The sequence below is a fragment of the Ptychodera flava genome (assembly GCF_041260155.1).
Source record: "Ptychodera flava strain L36383 chromosome 23 unlocalized genomic scaffold, AS_Pfla_20210202 Scaffold_23__1_contigs__length_28996876_pilon, whole genome shotgun sequence".
NCBI lineage: Eukaryota > Metazoa > Hemichordata > Enteropneusta > Ptychoderidae > Ptychodera > Ptychodera flava.
Genome location: NW_027248277.1, coordinates 4181066 through 4203208, shown reverse-complemented (window position 1 = coordinate 4203208; position 22143 = coordinate 4181066). Strand labels below are relative to the sequence as shown.

The 22143-nt window shown below is 36.9% G+C and overlaps 2 protein-coding genes and 1 long non-coding RNA gene across 3 annotated transcripts in view; 1 reads left to right on the top strand and 2 right to left on the bottom strand.

The window, feature by feature from the left end:
* LOC139123489 (uncharacterized) overlaps positions 1–20682 on the top strand; it is a 30444-nt gene extending 9762 nt beyond the window's left edge. Inside the window, exons 7-8 of the long non-coding RNA XR_011549695.1 lie at positions 9072–9286; positions 18955–20682. This is a non-coding gene — a long non-coding RNA (uncharacterized lncRNA). The remainder of the gene's footprint in view (positions 1–9071; positions 9287–18954) is intronic.
* On the bottom strand, positions 8625–10013 carry LOC139123480 (uncharacterized). The gene is made up of 3 exons (XM_070689642.1): positions 9587–10013; positions 9135–9214; positions 8625–8946 (listed from the first exon to the last, which is right to left on the bottom strand). The coding sequence occupies exons 1-3, from the start codon at positions 9996–9998 to the stop codon at positions 8860–8862; spliced, it is 579 nt and encodes a 192-aa protein (XP_070545743.1). The 5' UTR covers positions 9999–10013; the 3' UTR covers positions 8625–8859.
* LOC139124278 (uncharacterized) lies at positions 10302–16749 on the bottom strand. The gene is made up of 3 exons (XM_070690419.1): positions 16619–16749; positions 11244–12926; positions 10302–11011 (listed from the first exon to the last, which is right to left on the bottom strand). The coding sequence occupies exons 2-3, from the start codon at positions 12919–12921 to the stop codon at positions 10302–10304; spliced, it is 2388 nt and encodes a 795-aa protein (XP_070546520.1). The 5' UTR covers positions 12922–12926; positions 16619–16749.
* Positions 20683–22143: the final 1461 nt, after the last annotated feature.

The following is a 22143-nucleotide window of genomic DNA, read 5'->3' as shown; positions in this document are numbered from 1 at the left end:
AATTATTAGTATTAATATTCATGATTAGACTAGAGTGGTTTCAAGTCAATGGTTGTGCAAGAAATTTGATTTTGGAATTTCACCAAAATGTTGATTCACTATACATCGTAGGCTATGAGGAAACTACAAATAACTCATAGGTTATCTGATCCTAAATTGTTATTCAAAAGTTGTTCGACCTGAAGCTTCCAGTTGTTATTGATGACACTATGCACTATTCTGAACAGTTTGTATTCTGTCAATGTCCTCAAAAAATTAAAAAATGTGCATACAGCGACATGAATGTTTGACACCGACCTATACCTAATGTATTGTCAATGGGAGAATGATGTCAAATAAGTAATCTCCCAAATTGTATTGAAAGAGTTATTGTAGGGGACAGTTATGCACAATATTGTTGAATAAGTAGAAATCATGACAACTTAAATCAATGTGGCTGCTTGGATCATCAATACATTGTTTATTATACCTGAAATTTGCGCCCGAAGGGCGCGCCGAAAATGGTAATGGCAGAAAATGAAAGTGCCAGGAGGTATTTTTTCTTTTTTCAGTATTCCATAACGTGCACATGCAATTTCAGCTTTGATGCATGAAAAAAGGTGACCCTCCCCATAGGCTTGCACAAAATTTTATGACCCTTCAAAAATGCTTGCGCGAAAAATGGCGACCCACCCCCAAAAAACACCGGCCCACCCCCCCCTGTAATTTGTGTCCAGTCCCTAACCCCCCATGACGCATGGTTGCAGGGTGCAATTTTAGATATCTTGAACTAGTTGCAGTGGCATTTCCAGACATCTGGAACTGTTTGTAGGATTTTAAGTTTATTAGCATTCTGCAACCAAGATTCATTTATGTGTGGGTCTCTGCCAACAACTCAAACCAAAACAACAACTGAAGGTGCAGTGTAGGTGCAGCAGTGTAATAGCCAGAACTAGAGTTCAATTTGAGCAAAGTAGACCTAGTCCGTGCTGAGATGCAAATCTAGGAGTTTTTAATGGTCCCAGCATGGACTTACTACAAATTTGAAATGGACCAAGGATGCGACATTTGCAATGATAATCATTAATGTGTTGACACAGCCCCTAATAAACTGAATTGTCAGTTTTCTGCTTCACTGATCTGTGTTGCTGATTAAACTTCAAAAAATAACTAATTAACTGCTATATTTGAAGTTGATAAAAACAATGTCCTTTTCTAATGCGACAAATCTATGAATTTTGCATTAACAGAAGGCACTACCAGAAATGACCCAAATTGGTTGCCATATGCCTGTGGCAAAGCGGTATACAAACAGATTTGTGTCAGTTTTAATGAATGGACACAAATTGGTGTGATTGGAAACTGTCATTGTACTATAGGTATTATCAGGCAGTGTGATGTATTTGGCAAGTGTGCCTGGGATGACTCAACCTTAATATACAGCCTCTGGTACCGAAAGAATTTTCTGTAATTACGGTGTGTAAACTTATTATGACCATGTAAAAATATGCCACAGAAATTTGCTGATACATTTTTAATCAACTCTGTGCCAATCATCACCGATATTGGCAAATTTGTGACAATTATATGTTTGTAGTATGTATATGACAATACATTACATTATTATACATCTACCATCGAGAACAATAGAATTTAGCGTGCGCTAAAAAAGCCGTACGGAACGCGCGCCCGTTCTGTAACACGTACGGTTTCAAGGCGCCCCATTCCCTGCGGCTGTATCTGCGCGTTCACTGTAGAACGGTTTCAAGGGACCCCTTGGACGAGTGCCAGAACAAGTCTCGCGCGCGCTCTGTACGTACGTGTGTAGTGCACACACTCCAAAACTTACAGAAGCGCGTCCGAAGTAGCGTTCCACACTTGCGCTATAAATCGGAAGAAAAATTGTTGACATTGCACGAAAACGGTCACTACTCCGACATTTTGATGCCCCGATAAGGAATGTAAGATGTATAATAATAAGGTTATTACGAAAATACCGCAAAGGATGCACGAGGACATTGGCGCAGCGTATCGCCCGACGCGAAGGGCGATGCGCGGCGCCAATGTCCTCGTGCATCCTTTGCGGTATTTTCGTATTAACCTCATATACTTTATGTGGTATGTGTGCCATAGGGATTATGTGAGTGTATAGGTTTCAGTGCTTTCATTGCCAACTCAAGTTTATACCATTGTCACCATTATTAGATGATAGTTTGTAGCAGGAAAAAGAAATGCTTTAAAGAATTCTGTCTGTCACTGAATTCTGTGAAGTGTACAAAATTCTACAAGGAACCATTGTTGGGCTTGGTTTTAGAAACGATACATGTTTGTCTAAAATTTTTCTAAAAATTTGTCTAGAAATTTGTCTTAAACAGGGTTGAATATATTCATCGTCACCCATTTATTCAGTATCTTTCAACATGTGAAACAATATAAGGAGTATCTTGCATCAAACAAAATTCATGAAAATGGCAGACTTTGTCATACCGTACTGCTGACTTGATGACAGAATATTTAAGGATTTATGTATTTTTGTAATCAAGGAACACATTGCCTGATATGACAAAATTAATTCTCTAAGAATTTAGCCCTCTTCTAGGCTGTAAACAGGTATGTAAGGGTGCCGGAAATCGACAAGTGCGGGGCCAAAGTGAGGGCTAGCACAATCAAAGTGCGAGCGAATGTGAGGTTTGAAGTGAGTGCTCTCACAATCGAAGTGCGAGCAAATGTGAGGGCCTGAAGTGAGGGCTCTCACAATCGAAGTGAGAGCGTATTTGAGGGTTGAGACTTGCGAAAAACAGTACTAAATTCACCTTGATCGAATGAAGACTTGTGATCAAAGTCACTTCTAAAAGCGCGATACGATCTCCACTGAAGTGTAAACGGCGCAGCCCTGTGTATGAGCATGCATGGAGCTACAGCATCGATCGAAGGTTCACGATATGAGCGAACGGCTATTAAAGTACATGACGTCCCTGACGGAAAAAATTGTCAAACACCGTAAAATTTGAATGAGGCATTTTGTAATCTTTACATCGTTGAGTTTCTTTAAGAATATAATGTCTGGCTGATTGTAAAAATCGGCGACTGACTGATCGGGCAGGGATCGCACATTCAACGTGGTTGTCAAAATGAAATCGAACGCTATATGTGCGACAGGCAGAAATATTAAAACATCAGTCATCGCCATGATTAGGTTATACACTGTCAGGACTGAAAAAACACTTTCTTGTAAAGCTTTTAAACTTGAGACAATCCCATCGGGCGATTATCGTTATTGAAATTAATGCCATGACAATGACACACGACTGATCACGTCGTTCAAAATCTCAAGTGTCTCTCGACTCACAGGAAGGTGCGACTTTGCACAATTTTTAAATAACGGATATTTACAATCTAGTATCGAAGTTTGACATATCGACGATTTCGGGACTAGACGATAGAATGAACTGCGGTTGTCCCATGGGAAGCCGCGTCTGTGTAACCGCCGATATTCACCGGCGTTTGGGGGGACTGTAATATCGATACTACACTATACCAGAATATATTGCTTGGTGCAATGGCATGCCTGGTCTGTTAAATCGACGATCGGCGATTGGGGATTCTAATATCGATATTAGACGATACTAGAATGACTTGCCCTGTGCCTCGGCACGCCAGATCTGTGAAATCTCCATATTTATTCTATATTTTTCGGCGATGTGGGTACCCTAATATCGACATTAGACGATACAAGAATGACTTGCCCTGTGCCTCCGCACGCCGGATCTGTGAAACCTCCGATATTTACCCGATATTTATCGGCGATTTGGGGACTCTAATATTGTCGGGAATGGAAATCCGACAGAAATAATGCAAAACAGATAGTATACTTTCTGTTTATTATCCAGGGTTCTGTACACATACTAATGACGATTTCACAGCGTCAGTTTATCTATTAGTTTATTTGTTAGTTAAATGAAGCCACAATATGCAAATCTGACCTTTCCGTTGTTTTTTATTTTATGTCAACTTTGACATTTAACTTTGGTCATAGACCCTCGAGAAAAACTGTGATCTTCATCGTTACCAGAACATTCACCATGACTGGTATCAAAAAACCCTCAAAATTCTCTGTGTCATTACTCGGAACGTGCCATGCAAGAGCAAAGTGTACATATTCAGAACGTCAGTTTGATCGTTAATGAGATTCAGTGTTAAGTACGAAGTATTGTTGTCGGGGACCGCTTGGCAAATAAACTTAATATATTCCAAGATAGATCGCACAAAAAAACACAGCAGTTGCCTGTCCCGTTTTTCTCGAGGGTCTATGCTTTGGTGTATATATAAAAGTAGAACCACGGAATAAAATGTGTGTGTTGTAGCAGAATTACAGAACACATCGTGTCTGCTTGTCTTTCCATCAGTCACACCAAGACGAATTTCCCTTCGCCACAAATATCGATACTAAACGATACTAGTATGACTTGCGCTGTGCCTTACAGTTCTGGCCAAACCCGACTTCCAAGGACTGACTCTAGCTTCGATACTAGACGATACTGGATTCTGTCAAATCGCAATCGAATATCCGAATGTATCAGAGATTTCACCACCTCACACTTCTTGCCAAACCCGACTTCCAAGGATTGTCTCTAGCTTTGATACTAGAGAATACTAGATTTTGTCAAATCGCAAGTAAATATCTGATATATATATCGAGATTTCACCACCTCACAGTTCTGGCCAAACCCGACTTCTAAGAAATGACTCTAGCTTCGATACTAGATTCTGTCAAATCGCGGGTAAATATCCGATATATATCGGAGATTTCACCACCTTACAGTTCTCGTCAAACCCGACTTTCAAGGACTGACTCGAATGCAAAGAATGTGAGAGAGGCTCCCCACCTAACTATCCAAAATGTTTTTGTGTCGAGTTTGTGTTTGATTCGTTTCGAAAATGCATGTGTTCCTACATTCTTATCCGATTTTTGTGTTATTGAAATGTTTGTTTCGCTTCAGATATTTGTAGGGAAGTTTAGATTGGTGTGTACGGTAACGTTTTGTTTGTGTGGGGAAAGCTTATGGCGAGACGCAGCCGGACCTATGGTGTTACAAAGTTGATAGAGTGGCCCTTTGACGCTTGCGTTTCGAAACCGAGTGATGTGGTTTCGCATTAGTCGCTGGCTTATGGGGCAAACACTGCAAATACGGATAGTTTTCAATCGGATTCGAACCCACAACATACGGCAACCTAACTACAACTAATTAACAGAAAACTAACCTTTGGACTAAAGTCCCCAAGACCCAAGTCTTATTTATTGTTGACAGTACAACCGGCTTAATTTTGAAAGTCAGAAAATTTTCAACGGTGAGTTTTAGTTACACGTTCAGTATTTTATGCGTGCGCCCCTTCGGAAGCAAAAACTTTCGACTTTTATACAAGCTGAGAGAGAGAGAGAGAGAGAGAGAGAGAGAGAGAGAGAGAGAGAGTTTGTGAGAGTTTGTGAAAGTTACGTATCTTACTGGGAAATAGTAGCCACTGCGTTCAGTTGAACACCACCTTACGATCGACTAAGTCTTTTATTAAGTTGTTGTACCGTATTCCTCCGATTCTAAAACCCCGCTCGATTCGTAATTGGCTGTTAGTTCGTTTATAACGCCCCCAAGGGGGTACACCCAAATTCTGACTGGAACAATACAGCCATTGTCATGTAATGAGACAAGGATATCCAAGACACCTATGTTGCTTATCGAAGTCACAAACAAGTGCCAAAGTGAAGTATCAAACCTCAAAACAAGCACACTATTATTTGATGTTGGAACATTTCAATCGGGAACGGTTCTATCGTTCCTGGCGATAAAATTCCACTTGGATTTCGCTATGTAAATGAACATTATAAGAGTTGGGTTTTTGAGCGTCTCGATCTAGTACAATACCGTCTTTTCGTAACTGTCATTTTGCTACTGTCAAAATAAGCAGATTTTTGAACATCTTGATCAAGTACGAATCGAATATTTCAATGCCATTTGGCTACCATAACATGAACATTACGATAGTCGAGTTTTTGAACGTGTCGATCAAGTACGATTCGCTCATTTCACGTGGTGAAAAAAATCGTTCCTTTCCATGGGTATCGCGAATGCGCTCGACGGAACTGAAGACATCATGATTTCCGAGGAGATTCCGGTACTCGATGACGACTTCTCAAATGAAGCCGTAGGACTCGTGTTTGATGACAAGGGGGAAGATGACGATATAGACTTCGACGGGTTTGACTTCGATGAAGAGGGCAATTGTATCGACAAACGCGACATCCGAAGTTTCTTCCGTGCATGAACTGAAAATTCTTTGAATTTCTTTTGTTAATGTTTTATCAATTTTGCACATAGTTTTTCTCATGTAATAAATGTATTTATTGTTTGAACGGCATTTCTTGCTTGTGTGTGTCCGTTTCCTGAACTAGTCCCGGCAATGAGTAGGCGATAGTGTAAAACGTAAATGCACAAAATTTCTTTGGCATCCTACATGCCTGTCACAGAGTTAATGTTTATTTCAAGGCATGATCTTACTTTATCTGGTGAACAAGCCACTCTAAAATTTCTTCAAAAAAGTTTCCTCTTTCTTCGAAAATTCTCCGGCAAAAACTCCGCATACGACGCCATGTCGGATAAACAGTATCAGAGTTCACGTGACCAGGTCGTGAACTGGTTTGACTGAAGTCACAGTTATCAGTTGCGCTATAGTCGTACAATGGTACCAGAAGAAGTATCGCTCCCTTGAGTTGCATGTATTAATAATAAAAAGGATAACTGTGATATTTGAAATGCAATGACTAAAAACAAGAAAAGGTTAACGAAAAAGACGGAAGTGATGTAATGGGTCATGATCTGTACGCAGGTCATTGTGTACTCGTTCAGCGCTCAGCCGTTCAACTGTTCACAGAGCTATGCCGCGCCGCGACTGTGTTCTGGAGATAGTAAGTTTTCATTCAACGTTGAAAACGACTTTGACTCTCATTTTTCGTATGCCTGAGCCCAAATTTGATCGGTTCAAGGCGCCCCTCACTTCAAGCCCTCACATTCGCTCGCACTTCGATTGTGAGAGCCCTCACTTCAAGCCCTCACATTTGCTCGCACTTCGATTGTGAGAGCCCTCACTTCAAGCCCTCACATTCGCTCGCACTTTGATTGTGCTGGCCCTCACTTTGGCCCCGCACTTGTCGATTTCTGGCACCCTTACATACCTCCTGTAAATCTAAACATATCAATATTATCATAAGTTACAATGAGGTCAAGGTTCAAAGGGATATATAAATATGCAAATAAAGCAGGATTACTGAAAAAGCATTCATTTTCACAAGGATTTAATGTCACTATTTTGATGTAGGAGACATTTTTACTCGGATTTAAATTCTCTGATGTGTCAGTGAAACAATAGAATCTATTAAGCATGTTGACCAGGATTTAATTCAGTGGATTTCATCTGTTAGCCAAGGCAGTTAAATTAAAACCAAAGACCGGGTAAACAATTATTGTTTCACAGCAAATATTTAATGTTACCAGAAAAAAACAAATTTGAGTATACACCATTAAAATTATTAAGGATTCAAATGATATTTAACAATGGCAACATTTTCAGATTTCCAAAATTATTTAGGATGTTCTTTTTAATGATGAGAAATGAAAGTAAAGTAATTGGAAACTTAATTTATTCCAAATAATGATAGGTCGCTGTTCGTCATTTTAAATTTATTTCATGCTTAATTTTCATGAAGTATAGACTTTAAACACAACCAAACAGAAGACACATATTGACTCACACAGAGTCAATCAGTTACTTTGAACAGCAAATGATGCATTCAAAGATATCCAAATTAATCTATGACACACATGCAAAGACACTGTACCTTTCTCTCCTGATTTCTTCAGTTCAAATTGTTCCAATTTATGTTCCATTTCTGCCACTCTATCCTGAAGTCCATTGAGCAGTCTCTTCTTCTCTTCAAGTTCAGACTGTAGTGTCTTCTGCTTTGCACTGTTCTCAATCCGTTGACTGACCAAAGAGTTATCACTACTCTCTAACTTCTGTGTCAGTTCCTTACATCTCTCTTCCAACGTAGCCTTCTCTTCATTTGCCTCCTTAAGTTGAGATTCTAGAGTTTCCCTTGCCCTCTCAAGTTTAGATTTCGATTGGATACTTTCCAGGGCTGGCAGCGACAAAAATGTACAAGTTTATACCAATCATAAATGTTAAACATTTCACTTTATGTATTGATCAATGGTAATTTGTGTAATTAAGAGAATATATTCTACTACAATTATAATAGTGTTTTCTGAGATCACTGTCAATGACCGCATTCATTGTTTGGCCTACAAAGTGAAAGACTTGCTCAAATTTTGTCAATGGAACTTTAAACTATTCTTTCACCAAATCAAGACGAAAAATCAGGTGTCACAACGCAAAGTTTTGAACTAGCAAAACAAATTGTCTAACATATACCTCTATTTTAAATTAATAATGGCCAAAGACTTGTGTCAACTTTATCTGGAAGAATAAAATCTTTGATTAAAAAAAAATAAGATAGTGAATTTTTTTCTTTCTCAGGGAGCTTTAAAATGAGCCCCTCAAGTGGTTGATCAAAAATAATTTCAAAAGTTTGGAGTCTAAATATCTGTCCCTGAGGCCCACTCTACCTCAAACAGTACTGTGGATTATAATCTGGAGTGAAAGGTAGTGTGGCAAAAGATAACAATTGCATTGTGGGATATATGAGGATCCATATGCCTTTAGTGATACACTTCTCTGCAGACAATTGTTAACACTGAGGACGTAAATTTTATCTGATTTGCATCTGAATACAGGTTCTGTCCATGAGAAATAAAACAACTTAATTTTCAGTTACTTACACTGTCCAGGTTCAATCTGAGAACCATTATCAACTCCTCCTGTGACTACAGTGTCAGATTTCTCATCAGTGTCTTCATCCTGAAATGTTCATGTTAAAGTACAACAGGGTTTATGTGTTTGTTGTTTCATTGGTTTAATGGTATCATTATTCTCATGTCTATGACAATTAAATTTTGATGTATGATATTGTAAATTCTCTACAGCTGCAGTGAATTGGCTGTTTACTTTCCTGTATCGCCAAGGTCATACTGATTGCTTACACTTACATCAATTTGTATCTCTTCAGCATCCTTTCCTTCTATGACATCATCAAAGACTTTGACTGGTTTAAGTCCACCACCATCTCCTGAATGACAAAAATTTACAAGCTGTTCAGACAAACTGCTGTTTAAAATTTTCCACAATGCAAATATTCAAGGTGGGTAATTGTTTCACAATAATTTCAACCACAAACCTGAATTTGAAGTGAATGTCAGAATGACATCAGTTATCATTTTCATCGTGAGGTAATCCAAAGTCTAAGATTGTTTGTCTGACAGATATTTAGCATACAACACAGACGTTTGCCTGCATTCAAATACTAGGTCAGAGTTACCTGATATCCAGAAGTAAACATCCTTGAAGAATTGATAAAACAAATGGAAACATCAGGTGTATGATAAGTCCAGTGGTTACAATACTGAGATATGAGGAACATCACTATACACTGTAAACTTACTATTTATGAAGAACAGTTCCAGTTCATCAAATCTGGCTTGGTCATATGTTGCTTTCAACTTGAGTTGTAATCCAACTTTGTCAGCCTCCTCTCTCATCTTATCAGTTATCAATAGTGGTTCAAATGAGTCAGGAAAACTACCAGATAGACATGTGTGTTCTAATCTGTACAGGTTATACACAGTGGGTAGGTCCACGTGGATTGCTAATGAACCCTGTTCAGTGCCTTTGACTTTGACTTTACTTAAGTGTTCCCTACAATGGCAGCATATAATCTGCTGGCTTTCTTCACTGATGGTCACCTCATGTGCATTTGTCTCAAATTCTCCATTGCACTCCTCCCATGTGGCATTAAGTTTCTGTTTTTCATCTCTAACACCACCTGTTGGTTCCTGTTTATCAAGCTCTCCCATCCGCTCTTCATAAGATTCCCCATTAAGGCCAATATGCACCGAAAAATCAGTAGAATCTAAACATAATTAGGAGAAAAACATGCATTAGGCTTTTAAGTGTCATAGATGAATACATATGTTTGTAATTTTTTACATATCTGTTGATGACAATAATGCTTCTCTATAATGAAAGAGTGATGCCGATAATCATAAACGTTTGTTAGATTACATTTTTTATTTCATGCACTTCACTGTGTTAGAAATGAAAACATAACTGTCACACAGTTTGATATTATTGTTTATAAATGGTGAAAAGTAAAAGTATTACATACCATTGTCACTTCCTGTTGCTATTGACCCTGGTGATGGTGCTGGTGTTCCAGGGTTTCTACTGACTCTTCCTATTCTCTGTATTTTGGGTTTCACTGCTTCACTCTCCTTTTGTCCAAATGTTTCAAATCCTGACCCATTTTGCACTGATGTGGGTTTTGTTGTACTTACACCTTCTCTGACTGACATCCCGTGGTGCACTGCTTTACCAGTTCTTGCTGTAGTATCCATATCTTTTGTGCTTGGCATCCCAGGGTGCACTTCTGTGGTACCTGCAGTCTCTATATCTTCTATAATTGATATCCCATGTTGCAGTGCTGTGGTGGTTTTAGTTTCAAGTCCTTCTGTGAGTGATATTCCAGGTTGCACTGCTTTGGCCTGTGTATACCGAGACCCTATATCTTCTGTAACTGAAATCCCTGGAATTACAGTTCTGCAGGTTTCAGCTGTCTCTATCACTTCTGTAACTGAGATTCCAGACTGTATTGCTGTGCTTTCTGTAGTCCCCACATAATCTGTGACAGTGCAGGTCTCACTTTCCACTCCTGTGGTCTTTATTGTCTTTTCATTGTTGTTGACTGGTGGCCTAGATGATATTAATGCATCAGTTTCTGTAGTGGTGGAACCTTCGATAATTGCCATTACAGGTTCTGTCACCAGAGCTGTACACTTTTCTTGTCTATTCTTCTTCATTTCAGTTTTACCTGCACATAAATCAAGAACTGTTTTGAGTATAAATTCTTTTCCGGTATTTCATTATACTGCTGCCATGAAGATATAACTAAATACAGTGGCTCAAACAATCTGAAATTTATTTGTGTAACTGTAAGTGACCAGTCATTACAATGTCAGTTATCGAGTACACACAAACAACATCATTTGTGATTTTATGCTCACAATTTGCTATAAAAAATAGACAATCAAGGAAACACCTACCGTTTTCAACAGAGGTTTGTGTTTCTGTATCTTCATCAGTCAATGATGAAGCAAACCTTGCTAAACTTTCTGTCACAGCTTCACTCTCAGCTAAGTCTTCTTTGAGCAGTTTTGCATTCTGGACAGCTACATTGCTTTTTGTCAGATTTCTAATTATCTTAGAAGTCAATTTTACAGTGTCATTACTGACAATACAGTAATGCGTGTGATTTTGAAAGTGTCTGTCAATCATTGCAGCAATGTGTGAATCATCCTGGACTGTTGTTGGTAGACCAGCTGCCATTGCTTCCAAGCCTTCAAAACTGTACTCAGTGTAGCATGATGGAGGAAGGCAAAGGTCAGACTGCTGGAGAGCTTGTAATAATGTTCCTGCTGAATAATGTTTGTGTGATGTTATCATACCATTTTCCAATTTTTTGTCAAGAAATCTCTTTGTTGCTTTGTACGCCTGTTTAGAGACTCCGTGTATCTTCCATTTAGGTGGCTTTCTGAGAAAGTCTTTATGTTTTTCCACTGCAGAACCAATGGAAGCTGCTATTGAGTCACATCTTTTCAAGGCTTTCCCTGTGTTCAGCTGACCATATGTTAGTATGCTATGGCCACTTTCAAGCACCTCTGTATTGCCCTGTGATTCATTGTCAAAATATACCTGCGCAGGTTTTGGAAGTATTTCTTTGTGAGGGATATCAGACAGCTTTCTTCCATCAATTACAGCTCTGTATGCACTCTTGAAGTGGTCATATAAATGAGGACCAATGGAAAACAGTAGATCAGCCTGACTTGCCATCTGCAACATGTCCTGTTCTAACTCTGAAAATTCATCCTTCACCAAGAGACAGTTTTGTTCCTGACAGACATGGTTGATCAACACCAGCTTTGCAGCAGGGAATAGTTTCTTTCGTATGTCTATAGCAGCCCATCCAGTCTTTGGAGCATAACCAACCACATACTTGATATTCTGTAACTTTTGTAGGTCAGGGAAGTGGCTGTAATGGTACATCAACCAATTAATGTTTGGCATCTCATCAACTCCTTTCTGTCTTTCTGCTTTTATCAAGGTAACACCACACTTCTCAGCATCTTCTATCTGATCTGCACTGAGTTCAACATCAACCACAGTGGAATATGCTTTGAGATATTCTCCTGATTCTGCCTTCCTAGCTATGAAATCCTGGATTATAGCTCTGTGATATCCAGTCAGACCACAGGCATCTCTGCTCCAGGCATCAAAAGCAAACACTACACCAGGAGGAGTTGGAACAGAGAGTTGATGGAGCTGAGCTTGAGGGAAAAGACTTTCATGGATTGCAGCTGCTGCATTCTTTGTCTTGGGAGAAAAGCTGACTACATGTTTAATATGCTTCAACTTCTTCAGCCCTGGGTAGTATGTGTAATGATGGAGTAACCAGTTTGGTGCAGGTGGGTCTCCTTCAGGATCTGACCATTTAAATCTTGTAGCTGGGATCAGAGTAACTCCAACACTCTCTGCATCTTTCTTCTTGTTTTCACTGACTTCCACATCAAGGACAGTACAGTAGAGTTTAGAAACTTTATCAGACTTCAGTGTGTTTTCACAGAAATCTTTAACCAGTGTTCTAGTTGGTTGTGATGTCAGGTCATCTGATGCTGTATTCCATGATGTCAATACAAGCAGTGCTTCAGAGAGTGTGTTTGCCATCCTCCCTGGAGGAATGAAAATTTAATCAATAAATAATTAATTAATTAATAAGTAACATAGGAAATATGTGATGATTTTTGTAAAATAAGCAATGACTATCATACATGTTTCATAAAAACAGTGGCATGAAGTTTGTTTCCAATCTGTAATTGAAATATATTAAAATTAAAATATGCTAACGTGTGGATTTACATACTTAAAAATATTTGTCATACAATATCTAGAGTTTTGGATCAATCCTTGTTTTCACCACAGTTAATTGTCACTAGAACATCAAATAGACAAAGAACATTTCATCCTGCCGTGAATATTGGTGATGATTACAGGAAGTTTTGTATAACCAACATCTATAACACACTAAACAATAGACAATAAAATTGCTTTAAAATTTAAAAATATTATAATTGTATTTTATGAGTAAACCAATTAGTGTTCCAAGTATGACAGCTCATGTTTATTAGACTACATTGATGCTTACAATGTATGTCTGAAGCCATTTTCATCATTTTAAAAAATACACATAAATATTTGTGAAAGTCATGAAAATTATTTAACCAGATATGAACTGAATATGCTCACGTGTTTTACAACAGGTTCATTAATAGTAGTTCGCTTCACAGAACAATGAGATATATGTTATCACTATATGTAGCAGGTTTTTTTCAACTTCGCACAGTACTCTCAGAGTTTAATCACTAATTACAAAACTTTATTGATGCTCAATGCTTTATTGGACAATTAGATATCCATCAGATCAACATTTGTAGCAAGTTTAATTTAATTTAATGCTGTAATTTTAGAGTAATGTCACTAATTACCAAGTTCATTAAATATGCAAATAAACCCTTAATTAACTTGACACTGTTCAATGATTCATAGCACAATTAAATATTTATCAAATCAATATCTGTAGCATCTTTTCACAAAATTTTGCTGCCGAAATTTCAGAGTTATATACCTAATTACAAAGTTTATTAAATATGCAAATGAACCCTTAATTAACTTTACACTACTTAATGCTTTACAACACAATTAGATATCTGTCGTATCGGTATGTGCAGCAGTCTTCGTCACATTTGATGCAGTTATTTCGGAGTTATATGATTAATTATAAGACTTCATGAAATATGCAAATGAGTTAATTATTAACTTGACACTGCTCAATACTTCTCAGTACAATTGGATATTTATCAGATCAACATCTGTAGCAAGTTTCATCAAATTTAACGCTGTAATTTTGGAGTAATATCACTAATTACAAAGTTCGTTAAATATGCAAATGAATCCTTAATTAACTTCCCACAAGTAAATGCTCTACACCACAATTAGATATCTGTCGGATCAGTATCTGCAACAGATTTCATTACATTTGGTGCAGTTATTTTGGAGTTATATCACTAATTACAAAACTTCATAAAATATGCAAATGACCTATTTGTTAACTTGACACTGCCAAATGCTTCTCAGTACAATTAGATATTTATCAAAACAATATCTGTACCCAATTTCACTGACTTGGGTGCCGTAATTTCAGAGTTATATACCTAATACAAAGTTCATTAAATATGCAAATGAACCCTTAATTAATTTCACACTACTGAATGCTTTACACTACATTTAGATATCAGTCGGATCAGTATCTGCAGCAGATTTCATCACATTTGGTGAAGTTATATCGGAGTTATATGACTAATTACAAAACTTCATAAAATATGCAAATGACCTATTTATTAACTTGACACTGCCCAATGCTTCTAAGTATAATTAGATATATATTAGATCAATATTTGTTGCAAGTATCATCAAGTTTGGTGCAGTAATTTCAGAGTTATCTCACTAATAACAAAAGTTCATTAAATATGCAAATGAGAAGGTAATTGACATGACACTCACAGTATCATCATAATGTTCTGAGATTGTCATCTGTGTAAAGTTTCATGAAATTTTGTGCAGTATTTCTTGATATGTGTCTACACTGTCATTACCGTCTCCATAGGGAAACCATTGTACGGAAAAAAACGATATTGCATAACTTCATTAATATGCAAGCCACACTAACCAAAATCTAATCAGTTCTTGCAAGTAGCATATGGTACCTGTGTACCAAATCTGACTTGAATCCGTTCAGGCGTTTTTGAGTTATCGTGTAAACAGACAGACAGACACACACACACACACACACACTAACACACACACACACACACACACGGACAGACAGACAGACATCGCTATGACAATAGCCCACGTGTTTACACACGTGAGCTAAAAATAAGCATAAGGTACAATAACAAGAGACTCCACAAGGTCATAGGGACTTGAAAATTTCATTTTAAGGTTAAAGAATGTTGGCAGAGCAGTTAAAAGTTAGGTCTTTGGATATGTTTGTAATAGCTATCAAGAGCAGCAATTACACTGTCACACTCATAGTTTACAACACTAGGTAAAAAGATGTGTGAAAATGATTAACATTCTAAATTCAGACTTTGCTGGTCCCGTTAAGATGTTCAAGTCCTAAACACATTGCAGATTTCATCACAGTTTGCACATATCTAAACTATGTCATTACTGGGGACTTAAATAAAATCTGTAACGTAATTTTCTTATAGTTTTGAATGATAAGATTTTTTTATTAAATTAGCAAAAGTCTACAGAATTCATCACAATTTGAAGAAATCTGAACTTGTTATCGCAAGAGATTTGCATAATAATTTTCTGTCAAACTTAGAAGTCAAATAAGATAATATACAAGACATAAAAAGACAGATGAAGTCAAAAGGTTACTGGAGGTCATGTCTGTTAACAGTACTGAAACTAACATAGCAGTTGTTGTAACTTTGCCTGTTTCAATTTGGTAATTTAGTTATGTTTGTTTATATTGAAAATAGAAATGAGTGCCTTTTATCAATGCAACACAATAAATAATGATTACATTCCTTAGTTCTGCCAAATGGAGCTGTGCCAGTGTATTTAACAATTATGTGTGCATTTTGAAATAAATGTTCAAACTCAGTTTGATGCATGCAAACAGTGCTCCTTCAAACACAGAACAACCACAGTCAAATAATAATCTCTCAACAACAACAATGAAATTGCAGTGTCAGTCTGTAAACTGACTCTCCCTGGACACTTTTTCAAGGGTAATGACAGATTTGCTGATTAATGTCTTTGTTATTACCTGTTTTTGTTGATTGCCATAATGACTAGAAATGTCAAAATTTTATGAGGCAGGATTTCACATTATCAAAATGAACCAGCTGTGGTAAACAAGCCATTTCCTTTATGTTAAAAGTGCTTTTTGTAGTAACTGATATATGATATTGTCTTGACACAACATGATTTTAAGCAGAAGTTGGTGATCAAATTATTACCTGCTTACTCCCATTTCCTGTAAAATACATCCGCAATCACAATGATTGCAAAATATTTGGTCAACCTAATGTAGTGAATAAGAAAATGGTCTTAAGCTGACTTTGCTATAAATAGTATATTCTTATACCTTTGGTTTTAACCTAGCGAATTTCAAATACATGTAGTAGCAATGATGACTCATAACATGGTTTACATTTTGAATGTGCAGAAATATTCAACTGTTAATATTCACTGAAAGTCAGGAGGTCCATTGAAGCTGAACAAGCTGCATTTTGATGAAAACACCAACATATATTAAATGACACCTGGTAGAGAGAATATAACATACCTTGGTTGATTTGGCTTGATGGATTCTATCAACAGAAGGAGTTACTGATACAGATCACTCTATTGAAGCTTTGAGTAGCAGAATGTGAATAGAAAGTTTTGAAATATTCCTGAATTTGGTATAATTTGACTCTGAAGGTGTCAGGGAAGTTTCTGTGTTTGGTCAGCACACGTAGCTATGTTGGAATTACCTGTCATGTGATTTATAACAAACTGACTGTGCTACTTTGTTTAAACAGTAAAGTAATAGGTTTAAAGTCCACTTTTGGTCAAGCTGTGTGTGACAGCGATTGTTAGCAGACACATATCTGGCAAATCATTTGCAATAAATCATTTACAGTGTCCTGATGAATGATAAATACCAAAATACCAACCAGCGCTGCAGCATGACAGTTTAATCTGATGTTATTTATCACTGTCAATGTATAATCAGTAGGTAACACAAAAATGCCACAAAGTAGGTGGGCACAAACACATTGTCGTGTCATTTCACTACTAGATTTTTGTCCTCTTATTAAAATAACAATGTTTATCTGTGTTCTGGAGTAATTTAGTATTATGAACTTTATATTGCAATAGTGTTATGAAATTTATACAGCAAACCAATAATGAATACCACAACAGACTGTATACAACAATCAATTCACATGATTCTAGCTGTTACAGGTGCGGCCAACTAAGCTGTTCGTGTAAAAGGTGTTCCTGTGCAGTTTTTCAGCAGGCAGGCAAATTTCAAAACTAATCAGCGTGCAGAAAGAATTTTTTTTTCAGCGGGTGGGAGAAAATTTTTGACTGGGGTACCGGAAAATACATATAGAGGGAGGGGAAAGCCATTGGTTGATATAACTTGAGGGGAGATTATAAGCGCCTAACTTAGAGGAGAACATTGTGTTCTAAGGTCTACTAAAAGCTGCTCGCACAGTTTTGCGTTTTTCTGGGCGCCTCGAGGGCATCTATTAGGCAATGGGGAATTTCAGTAGTGGGGAGAGGGCAGTGGGGAGCTTAAATTGTTGTGGGGAGTTAGAATCAGGCAGACCATAGATACTGGAGGGCAGGGCATTAAAATTCAGTGGAAGGGCATATTTTCCGTGTATGCCAGTGGGAGGGCAGTTGTGAACAGCTCTATTTTCCCCTCCAAAGTTTAGGCCAAGGTCAAAAATAAGTAAAATTGGTATATCGGCCTTCAAAACATGTTTTGATGATGATTTTGCGAAATTCATAAAATTTGCCAGCTGGCGGCACTCCCTGCTGTTTAATAGACCATAGACCCTTTCTGGAGGGTCTATGGTAAGACAATGCCTGGCAATCTTCCAATGGCACATTCCAAATCTTGGCTAGGGGTGTAACATAGGGACAACTTGACATTTTCAATTTGTAACAGTTTATTCTTGCTTTTTGTGATTTTATATCATAATCTGATTCAGCAAGAAATGTTTTTGTTGGACTTGACTGGCGTCTACATTATAAGGCATTAAAGTATTACGTCTGAAAGTTTCTTGTTTCCCATTAAAAATAATTAGATAGTCTTCAATGGTACCAAAGTTCATAGTCTCAGAGGTATATGTCCAATGTACAGATTGTAATCAGAGTAATAAATACATGGCTGTTCTGTTACAAATAAAACTACAGGCAATATCCTTTTATTTATATCAAATCCAGTTACCGAATTTCTAGTTTATCCACAAAATTCTTTCCATTCACCGTGCTTTAGGTTGCCAGAGTTTGAACAATGCTGCAATGTGGGGGTGGGGGTGGGGGGGGGGGGTGGGGTGATCGTGATTGATCATATTTTTTACAGGTCCCTCCTCAATACTCATGTAAAATATGTTCGTGTCCACGCCCCCCTCCAATTTATATGATCAAAAGTTTCAAGTCCTCCCAAATTATCATATAACCGCATATTTATTAGGGATGTATGCACAGAAAATACACATGAATTGCACAGTTCTGCTCACAGATGTTCAACATTTCCTGTTATCAGCTATTTGTGGAGCCATATTCCTAAAGCAAGTTCTTAAGTAGATTGATTTTTAAATGTATTATTGGTTTTTTTTTGATTTACACGACTGCTAGAAGTGGACTTGAGTAGTCCTACTCTGGCCAGCCTGCTGAAGAGCACACAAAATGAAAATCACGAGAAATAATGCAAATTGTGAATTGCTTACTACATTTTGCCAAATTGTTAAAAACTAAGCCAAGGTAACCTACAGATTTTTTCCCCAAAAGACAAGATATGTATGACCTAGATGCTTTAAAAGCTTCAATTACAAAATTGGCAATACTGAATTTCACACTAGTTGTGCATTATGTAACATTTTTTTCTCAACTGCTTTTCAGAATGATGACGACAAGGAAAGCTGCTCTCTCGATGCATCAACATCAAACTTAGGATGAAGTTACAATGGAAACAGTGACATAGAAAATGATGAAACAAGTGATGATGACAACTCCATTAGTAACAATACAACACAAGGGATGAGAACAGAACATGAAAATAGGGTGCACAGTAAAGTGTCGGCTGTCTGTACAGTCTGCGGTGAAAAATTTGACAAACGGTCACAGATGTCTAACCATCTAATGCATGCGCACCTGTACCAAAAACTTCTATTTCCTATTGTGAAAAGAGGTTTTACAGTAAGGATAAATTGAATAGTCATTTCAAAGTAAAGGCCATGGTGAGTTGTCCAAGGAATAAACTTGCAAGAAATGCTACAAAGGTTTCTATAAGAGATCTGAACACAATAGCATGCATCTTCTTAGGGACTGCACCGAGCATGAATATCTTTGTGATGTTTGTGGGCGTTGCTTCAAATCAATTTCTAATTTACGAGCCCATGCTTGCATACTCATCAAAAGCCCATATTCAAATGCAAACTATGTCCTTGCGTTTTAAACTTAAAGGTTTTGCTGACTCACATGTTAAGTCTGCAAATAGCGATGAGAAACCCTGGCAATGTAACTTGTTGGATATCAATGTAAATTATCTGAAGGGAAATCTGTTTCAATACACTAGAATATACACATCAGGTCTGAACAAAGAATGATGGTAATCTGCTTACCCTAAATCAAACATAAATACGCAATAGTGAAATGGTTAAATCGGTTATCTTGATATGGACCTGTCTGTCTTACAGACATATATTTTTCCAGACAGAATTAGTTTAGAATATACTGGGTAGCAGCGCTTCATGTGATAGCAATAGCCACATCCATATCTCTCTCTCTGTCTTATCATTTCAAAGGTGATTTCATTTTATTCCATTGGTGTAGTTCATCATGTACAGCACCTAAATTTATATTTGGATGTGGCTGGTACAGGAGTGTGATACCATCAATATAAATTCTTGTACGGTAGATAGCATTTTGCTCTAGACAGTTTCTGACAGTTCCAAAATACTCTGCCTTCAAACATACATGTGATGCTACAGTTGCTCAATAATCGGTGTTAAATGTGCCAAAGCAATACTGCTGTATGGAAAGGAATGTCTGACTTGTATTGTCAACTCCGTGAAATAATCGTCCTGGGACATGACTGATGAACAAACAACTCCATATTATTTTAGTTACAATTTTGCATTGCAAGTTTAAATTTTTTTATTCAAATTTTTGTAAAAGTGACCAGTATATATGTTTCCAGTATGTAAATATTAAAAATGATATCACTAGTATAGATATATTTCTCATTTGCTGGATTTTTCTTATGATTTTGTGTAATACTATGTATTGTGTATACATGTGTATGAGTACAGAAGAGGAACAATGCAAACGAGAAAGTTACTTTCACGGCGTGGTTAACAATGTTCTGTATCAGCCATTTTCACTGCTGAATATTGCCTCGTCTTCAGGGGCAAACCACAGAATATTAAAATGCATTATTGGTAAAAAGTTGACTTCTCACCACAGCAATCATTTGAGATAGTGATGCAATAAATACTTTACACAAAATTTAATTGTTTTAAGGACAGAAAATTCTTGTTTCTTCATGACATTAGCAAAACTCATACATTCTCAACGTTTGAGGTATTTCTAGTATGAATTTTTAATAAAACCTAAAACTTTACTTTGGCTTGTGTACCCGGTAGTATTACAGGTATGTGTTTAAGCTGTAGAAATCTGCCACATTTCTTAGTAGAATGATGTAAGATTGTTTAGTGACCTGTGTATATTTTATTGACATGATTTTAGTACTGGTCTATTACGTTTGCAAATTGTGTCTGTGGTGATTTCTCATGTTTCATTCACTGTCAAACCTGTCTTGCCGATCAATTATGCAGAACAACCACTTATATATAGCGGTAGTGATCACTTTTAGGCTGTCCCAAGAGATTTCACATTTTACAGACCATCAAAAGAGAATCCTGCTCTTTACTGATTGTTGCCATCTGTAATGCTCGACTTTGGTAAGAATACCTATGTATAATGATCAATTAACAATTCTGACGGAATTTTAAGGAATATTATTGCTGAATGACAATATCATATGTAATTTATTTTATTTCATTCTTGGTAACAGTGCCAATAGGTAGCCAGTTACAGCAAAGTCAAAATATGAAATATAAATCTAATGAAAGATAAAAATTGAAAATGAAGAAAGTCTCATTCAAACTTACATAAAATCCCAAGGATTGTGTATTTTTAAATAAAATCATGCTTCATGGCAGTTTTTTTTTAATCACTGAATCCCAGCAAAATAACCTTAAAGGAAATAAAGTAATGATTACATGAATGACTGAATGAATAAATAAATAAATAAGCATCGTAAATAAATGAACTTTAAGTTTTACACTGAAAATTGTCAATGACTAAAAGGATTATACGTTTTGACTTTTTTGAGGTTCTTGATAACTGAAGTAATTCTTGGGAAAAAAGAAAATATTTGTCTTTTGAAACTTTTATAAAACACAAACTCTACATTGATAAAATTTTGTAAAACGATATAAAACTCCCATAACCCTCAAAAAAGTTCATTGTACAGAGAAACGGTAAATTCAAATAATATATTTTGACAAGTGTCTTTGGTATGAGATGGTTGAGAACAAGCACAGGGGGATAAGGAGTCATAGAAAGTGTAAAAAGTCAATAAATTTATGAGTATGAATACAGTTGATAATATTGTTTATTTAAAGGGAGTACAGAAGGCGTATTAAACTGAAAGATCCATCAGTCACTCAACGGCACTCTCTACACTCCCTTCCCTTACAAAGGAGAGTGTAGACAGCGCCCTCAAGCAACAGATTTTCAGTCCAAGGGAATATTGTGACCACAATGCTACAGGTGTAATTATATTGACTGTATTTCTCAGGGTCTGCTACAATACAATTTAGGCAATATGGCATACATGCTGATCATCATTTAGGATTTCAGTGCTGTTGGGTACTTTTGCAAGTATGCAATAGCGACAGAAATATGAGTAAATTTTTAGCAAAATTGTTCATTATCATAAATATGTAAATAACAAGGTCTGTTACTACAAATGTGTGAATTTGGTATAAAAACTGATTATTCAGGATTTGAGTACAGTAGGGC